The sequence below is a fragment of the Nicotiana attenuata genome, chromosome 6 (genome assembly GCF_001879085.1).
Source record: "Nicotiana attenuata strain UT chromosome 6, NIATTr2, whole genome shotgun sequence".
NCBI lineage: Eukaryota > Viridiplantae > Streptophyta > Magnoliopsida > Solanales > Solanaceae > Nicotiana > Nicotiana attenuata.
The window spans coordinates 20,136,818-20,145,543 of NC_031994.1; the positions used below are offsets into that span (position 1 = coordinate 20,136,818).

The 8,726-nt window shown below is 31.6% G+C and overlaps 1 protein-coding gene across 1 annotated transcript; it reads right to left on the reverse strand.

Moving 5' to 3' along the window:
- Nucleotides 3,745-6,229, reverse strand: LOC109226683 (NAC transcription factor 56-like). The gene is made up of 3 exons (XM_019391510.1): nt 5,767-6,229; nt 5,381-5,685; nt 3,745-4,779 (listed from the first exon to the last, which is right to left on the reverse strand). Exons 1-3 carry the CDS (start codon nt 5,951-5,953, stop codon nt 4,210-4,212), a joined length of 1,062 nt encoding a protein of 353 aa, XP_019247055.1. The 5' UTR covers nt 5,954-6,229; the 3' UTR covers nt 3,745-4,209.

The following is an 8,726-nucleotide window of genomic DNA, read 5'->3' on the forward strand; positions in this document are numbered from 1 at the left end:
TGCTTCATTTGTTCTTCTCTTGCATTAACATTTAGGCATTTACCATGTAAAGAGAGCACCTAGGGCTAGGACTATCTTTATTTTCTTTTTCATCAATACTAGCCCAGTTGTGATTCGTCCATGCCTGATGCCAACATGTAAAAATCTTCGATTTCTTCACCTTAGCTCTATAATAAACCTGTTTAGAATTTCTCTCATAAATAAAGTAGTAGAATCGACCATCAGTCGAGTTTGTATAACGATCTGGACGTGCTTCTCGCACTTGAGATCAAATACCTGAATGTCCAATATTACTTCTGAAAAAGATCTACCGAACTTGGTGTTTTCATCAAATGTTATTAACATGCTCAGGTAAAGTAGTCAGTTGAGGTAGGAGTGTGTTAATTAACCATGATTGAGTGATAAAAATATGTGAAAAAGTAAATAAAATGCGTTTGGTGTAAACAGTGAATACGAGTGACTATTTATTGTTACATTTACTGGAGCTTTTTCTTTGCGTTTGGTGTAAACAGTGAATACGAGCGACTATTTATTGTTACATTTACTGGAGCTTTTTCTTTCTCATTTCTAAACCCGCAAGAAATAGAGAATGATTGAGGAGCAATGTTTGGGCGAGCACCAGTTCAAGATATTCTGCATCTCTTCACAATTTAATTTCTATTGGTAGTTCAAGAAACAAAGGAGGCAGATTAAATCTTTAAATTGGCCAACCACTAAAATTACATTGAGCTCTCCTCCCTAGTGTTATGTTAAATATCAAATTTCACCTCCAGTTTTTGAAATTATACTACAGCCCTCACGTCTTGGATAATCATTACAACAGCCTCTAATATATTTGAAGTTTCTTCCCAACGCCGAATCTTCCATGTTGCCATCAATTAATGTTGGTGAAAAAATGAAGTTTATAGTTATGAATTTTTTTTTCTAACTGGAGTTTGTCTTCTGTGAAGTAGTAAGACAGATATTTGTCTTCAACACTGATAAACGAAAAAATTGTAATCATGAAAATCAAAAAGCAGAAAACAGAATCAATGAGGCTGAATAAGCTAAATTCCAGGAAACAAGAAACCAGATTTCTGAAAAATGAAACTGCCCAATCTGATCCAAAAAGCTATTCCCTACGTTATGAAATCTGGGGAGTAAATCTGGCGTCGTTTGAAGCGACTACATTACCACTACGCACCAACGCAAATACCCCATCTTTTCAGAAACGGACAAAAAAGACACTACAATTGTTTGGAAAATAATTTTTTTTACTTAACTAATAAGTAAAAAAATTATAATATATAAAACTTTCATGTAGCTTTAAAAAAATTAGGAAAACAATATTCGAATTTAAACTGAAAATTAGATGTGCTGACCTTATGCTTATGAATACAACCATTTCTTTTGTTGTCAAAGAGAGTGGCATTTATTACAATGCCAGGGGTATACAATAACTGTTTTAGGGGTCCAATCAATCAGTTTTCTCGCAATTATGATTTGCTTAATCTTTGGTCATAAGCTTAGTAATTATAAATTGTCATAGACCTCCTTTTTTTGGAGGTATATGCCATATATATCTATCAAGATAGTGCATTCACTCAAAATCACTAAAAATCGGTGGAGAAAGATGACATTGTATTATCATTTCAAGTGGGCCATCTTCTTATGTTAATCTCTACTAAACTGTGACTCAACAAAAATTCAACATATTAATTGAAGACATAAATTCAAACGGGTACCCAAATTCATACTGACCATCCCTTTCCAGCAAATAAGCTTCAAAAACCATTTTTTAAATTCCTTTTTTGTTTTTGCTGATAAAAGAAATTTAGTTCATGAACTTCCATTTTTTACCCTAGAGATAAGATTTGTTAACCTCTAAGTCGTTGTTATGAATGGTTTTGAAAAAGAGGTAGCTGGACTATTTTAATCGAGCAAGTAAGGATGTATAATATTTTATTTTGGTAACTTGACAATACCTATTCATACGTATGCTACAACGTATTTTTGGAATGTGGAAATACTTGAAAGTAAATTGCTGTTGAAAAGAAAGATAAAAATTAGGTATTTCGTTAAACTTACGTCATGTAAAAAGATAAATAAATATACGTATGTTCACACTTGTATGCAATAAGCATCTCTATCGATTTCGTAGATGATGTGTAGCCATGATTCTAAATACATGCATTTGGATCCTCCGCATTATGTGTTGCTAAAATAAGTAGTAGTGAAATGAAATCTTTTTAAAGTAGTTTTGTTATGTTTCCCTTGAAAGGAAATGCAATTAATTAAACGATAATTAAAAAAAAGAAAAAGAAAAGATTATGGTTTGGAGATAATGATTCCCCTTTGATGATAACGAGATGGTCCAGAGTCAGCAAAGAAAGAAAGGTAATTGTGAGGTAGCATCTTGTTGTCAATATGTGAGGACCTATGGCTATTGGAATATACTTTGCCCATGTCTAATCCAAGAAAATGAAGGTAGATATAATCAAGAAAAAAGTATGACGTCCCAAGTATATCGAGACAAAATATGGTGGAATTTCCTAATCTAATTGCCATGAGTGCTTCTAATTTAATTTTCTCCTAATTAAATGCAAAAGCAAATCTCCATAATTTGTATATCATGTCAAAAGCTCGATCGAAAAGCGTGATAGCCTAGCAGTGTAAGTCACTAATGTGGGTAAAAACCTTTGAAAATAAAGGTTCAAATTCCTGCAGAGATAAAAATACATTGCTGATAGTATACCGAGACAAATTATGATGGAATTTCCTATTCTAATTGCCATGAGTGCTTCTAATTTTATTTTCTCAATTAATTAATTTTCTCCTAAATGCAAAAAGCAAAGCTCCTTAATCTTTATATCATGTTAAAGGTTCGAAGAACGCGACGACCTACAAGTGTAAGTCATTAAAGTGGGTACAAATCTTATTACAAAATAAAGGTTCAAATTTCAATAGAGATATAAACGCACTTGACATCTTGTTGGACAAGTACTTAGTGTACAAGTTGACTCTAATATCACCATAAAAAAGAAAATCTTGCAAATTTAATGGAAAAGGGAATTAATGTGTTTTTCTTTTGGATAGTCTTTTCTTTTCTCTTATGTAAATTCTTTGTGAAGGGTATGCATTAGAAAGCAAAACTGATTAATAAAAGAGTACTTAAATTGTACCCAATATAATAATGGTCCGCAGTCAATGAGATTATCTAGTTGTTTGATTCCACCCATAAATAATTATATCAATAATCATGTCATGTATGCAATAATGTTCTAGTTGTATCATGTATGTATGATCCCTCTAGAATATATATGTCACTATTTACTACTCAGCTTTCCACAACAACTAATGATTCTTATCTTTTCCCTTAACAGGATTTCTTTTCTTCTAAGATAACAAATTTCACTGCTTAATACTACTCTATGCTTTTGGAAAATGAAAAACCAATTCTTTATCAATATTAACAACCTACCTTACGTCTATCACATAATTATAGCTCTACTAAATATTACTCTATCTCCCACTGAGCTTATAACTAACGATATACAAATCCAGTCGAGCTTTACCATTTAGGGTTTTGGGAATCTTAAAAAAGTTACTGCAAGAAAAGTAATTAATTTTGTTACCCGCGGGTAAACTTTTCGTTCTGATAGTTAGTTTAGAGGTAAAAATAAACAAAGCAAAAAATAAAATAAAAAATGCAGAACAATGAGAAGCTCATGATATATGGAGGTGATAGACAAAGCACAACTACAATATGGAATATTATGTGCAGAATATATTTTTTTCCCAATATAATATCAAATACATATATGTTGTAATTCTCTACAGGAAGATTACAAGATTTGTTTCTATGCATCTCTAGCTATATATTCACAGTCAAACCTTGGAGGTGTATGGATTTTTAATGTATATTATATACTATAAAGACAGACAGTTAAAGCAAAAATATACATGGCCTCACCTAAGCTTTTAATTTTGCTTACACAGACTCAATCGCTCCCCAAAGTAAACTGTAAATCATCTAAAATTTCTGTCTTTTTTAAATTTCTTAGCTACCAACAAAAAAACTCAATACCCAAATAATCCAGCAATCCCACTAATCTAATTAACACCCTCGTTTGTATTCTGCGAAAATTCTGTGACAATAATTAGTTAGCGGATCCTGTATGTAATATTGTATAAGTAATATGATTCACACTAACTTTTTTTGATGTCTAATTAAGAATACCAGTTCATCCCCGAATAAGGTTGTCGAAAAACTCCATCACTAAGAGACCCCTGCAGAATTTGTTGTTGTTGTTGTTGTTGAAGTGACGGAGTTTGAGGAAGTTGACTCAAAAGACTTGCAATAGAGCCATTCTGTTCATGATCTGATCTCACATTCATGCTTAAACCATCGTCCATATTATTAATATTCTCGGCTAAAAACCTTTTTGTAGATTGGGAATTATCATTAGCTGCTGCTTCTTCGTTCCAATATAAACCATTTAGCGACCGTTTTGAAGGGAGGACACTTGAGCTTGTACTGAGTACATTAACTGGAAATTGTGTCGACGACTTTGAAGAAAATTGCATACCTTGATCATATATATTCTGGTCATGAGTTTCGAGCAATGTAGTATAGTTGGAATTAGCTTTTGGTTGACCAAATATTGACATTGAGTTATTTGGTATGCATGTTGCTGGAATTGATGATCCCATTATATCATTTAAATCGTCCCTCTCCTGTTCTATTGGCCTCTGAGTATTGTTCTTCTTGTAAATCCTACATAATACCCAATCATCTAGCTGCACACCAAAAACAAAAATAAAGCTTTCATGAGTCAATCCCAATCAAATACTACTAAGTATTACTTTCAAAAAAAGTCAATTCTCTTTAAGCTTTTACTTTTTAATTTGTTAATTAGATTCGGCCATGTGTGAGGCGGCTATTAGGTACGTACATCCTTACCAATGGATTCACTCTTAAGTTTTGTGATCATAACAAAAAGGAATACTTTGGTTTCATCTGCTAAAAAAGAGAATTTAATTTGAAATTTAAGTTGAACAAAAGTATTCGAAATATTTGTATTTAGACATGAATTTCACTTGGAAGAAACGTTAGATTTTGTGAGTAAATTTTTTACTATTCCACTTGAAATATTCTTCGAATACGTACGTTTTTCAATATTTCACCTAGAAATATTTTCAAGTACGTACTAAAATTCAGTTTTTGCAAATATTGATGGCCAAAGTTTAGTACTATTTGCAAATGTTGATAGCCAAACTTCAACTTGCGGATACTGACATCAATATTTGCAAGTGGAGTCATAGCCACATATGTAATTCAGCAGAAGTTCTATAAATTAAACTACAGAATTGACTGGAAATAAAAATGAAAGATACTTACCCTTAAGGATTTTTTATTGGCAACGTCACAACCAGGGGGCTTGTTATTTGGTTTATTATCAGCAAGTCTATATTCATGCATGATCCAATTGGTTTTCACTCCTTTAGGAGGTTTACCTCCATAGAAAACCAGTGCTTTTTTAACACCCACTTTTTGAGTTCCACCGGCGGTGAGCACCGGCTTATCTGTTCCGGTAGCTTTCCAGTAACCAGAAGTTGCCGCTCTGTTTGGCCTCGCCCCATTTGGATACTTCCTATCCCTTGGACTGAAAAAATACCATTCTTGTTCTCCAAACGTCGCCTTAGCTACAATCAGAATTAAAAACACCTCAAACATTAATCAAAGCTCCAAATATCAAAATTTTCCATAAACCAATAAATATATACCAGGGAGTTCCCAGGGATCAAATTTGTAAAGATCAACTTCAGCGATAATAGCAACGGGAAGAGGAACAGAAGCAGCTTTCTTCTTGAGGTAGTGAACGACGAGTTCTTCATCTGTAGGGTGAAAACGGAAGCCAGGTGGAAGCTGAGGCTGCTGATGAGAGCCGCTTGATGAATCTGTACTCTCCATTAACTTAGAATAAAAAGATCAATTTCCTTTTATTCTATTTTGATCAAAGCCAGTTGCTGAATTACAATAATAATACTCCTAATAACAAGAAGAAGAGTACAAACTTGATGAACGGTAGTACAAAATTTCTGCTTTCATATTTAGCAGAGAGAAATGGTGTGTAGTTTGTTTGTGGTACAAAAATACAGAGAATCAGCTGGAAATTGGATTGTTTAATTTAAGATTTGGCTAGTCCCCTCTCCCCCCATCTTCTTTTATATGGTATACGGCTGGATATTTGTTAGCTTAATTCAGAGTTAGCTCTATACCCTCTCTCCTCCTCCTTTTATATGGTACATATACGAGGACGGATTTAAGTTTTACACAGAAAATCAATTTTTTTTACACTACTAATTACATTAACCAATAAAATTTCTAACTTATCCTCTTTTACATATTATGAACCCAAATTTACTATAATGATTTGTGTTATGTATACTGACAAAATAAATAATAACTACTAAGAGCCCGTTTGGACATAAAAAAATATTTACTTTTTTCCGAAATCAGCGTTTGTTCATAAAATTTTTATTTTCACTTGAAGATGCATTTTGGAAATTTTCTAAAATTTGAAACACTCCAAAAAGCTGTTTATCAAAATTTTCACTCAAATCATTCACAAAACTTCAAAAACAACCCAAAATTATATTCATGTCCAAACACAACTCTAAATTTCAAATACCATTTTCACTTGAAAAAAAAAATACACCTTTTTTTTGGAATTTTATAGTAATTCTTATGTCCAAACGCCCATTAAGAGTATTATTTTATTTTTTCTAGCTCACAAATCCACGTTAGTAACGAAAGTTATGTAGTTTACTTTTTTGTGATCTTACTGTAAGTAACTTTTACATGACAATATACGGAATTTAAACCCTAAAGTATTTTATATTTATTTTTATGTTGTAAGTAATCTGATAATGTGAACAACCAATGGGGTATTGTTACAAGTTGTGATGTGAAGTATTCTCAAGCTATGGCTGGATTCCATGTCAGGGTGAAGGGTATATTTGTCATTTAAAAGAAAAACGTAGTCCTGGATATTAGTGAAGAAAAATGAGGTGATTAGTGGCTTTCAATGACGTATTAAGTGGTGGAGAACTGAAAATTAGGCCTTTAATCAATCGACACGCATGATTTCATAATATGAGGTTAGCCCGACACGTGATGGGTTGAAAAGAGGGCAAATGGGGTCCACCTCTAAATAAACCTAAGACAACTAATAAAGAAAAGTTTTGATTAAGAAAAAGATAAGCCTCTCATCTAAAATGTGTCAAGCTTTTTTGCTACTAACAAATATATATTTGCATTTCAGTGGCTGCCCAAATATCCAATGGACATGAGACAACATTTGGGCAAACAACAAAAAAGGTTGATTAGGACGAAGATAAGAAGGTCTTTTAACCTCAAAATGTGACAGACTTTGTTTGCTAATCACCATATATTTTGCCTTTCTGTGGGGTCATGAAAATTCCTTTGATATACCCTTTTTAATTTAATTAATTGTTCAAGAAGTTTCAACACAAATATGTGCCATTACAAGTCTAATTGATATACATATAGGTGTTGGTCGATCTCCAATGCAATGATTTTTTGATTTTTTTTAAATTTAAAAAAAAAAAGTAAGTTAAGTTCTTCACCAATGAGAATTTGAGGTAAGACATACACCAGTAGATTTTGATCGATTTTATTAAGTTTAGGTTTAAGAATAAGTCTCTGAGATAATATAATTTAAATAATAAAAATAAATAATCAAATTATTTTATAAGTAGATATTCAATTTTTTTGTTCAATAGTATTTCATTTAGAAAAATTGAAAATTGAACCGAATTATTGAAACTTTTAAATATTAAGATCGAATATTGAATTAATTGAATTGATCAAAATTAAAAAATATTCAAAAAGTAATTCCACTTTTACTGAATAGTGGACAACTTTATTTGAGGGGGCGACTCTTGTTCCTCTGTTTTTTGTCGAGTCACTTTGAAAAAAAAAGCAATTAATTAGCTTTCTTTCAAATTCTTAATAATTAAATAAGTAGTACCCTAAAAGAGATACTGTACTAACAAAGAAAGGCATCATCATGTGTCAAAGGAATTCATGCAAATAGATATTTTATGGTAAAAAATATAGATAAGTTTCTTCGCGACCAAAGACCTCTTTTCTTTTTTTTTTTTTCTTTTTCTTTTCCCCTTCTTTTTTCACTTCACATAGTTTTTGTCTCCTTGTTGAGGCAGAATTAGCTGCAGGTCTGAGCCTCTTTCTAAGGGATTCAATAACTATCAATTCCTCTCTCCATTTTATCACAAAGAGAAACTTGGAGCATATATTTTTGGAAAAACAACATAGTATAATCATTCTAAATAAATAATTATCAGAAATATGTATATTTTATATATAATAAACAAAAATATGTATATTTTATCCATAATTATTTTTTATATTAGCTAGTGGATGTAATTATTTTGTGGTGTTATCACTTTTAGCCCGCGTTAGAAACTATTTCCATTCGATAGTCTAAAAAGTATATAAAATTTGATATAACATACAAAATTTATATAAATTTAAAATACATATAAAAAATATACATTTTTTCGGCTATTATTTTGAGAGCGACTATACAATATTATTTTTTCATTATATTACTTGCCTAATATTTTTAGTCCCATGCCAACAGAGGTTTGTTTTTCCCCTGTCTTTTTCGTATCACATTTCTTATCAAATCAGGGCTTCT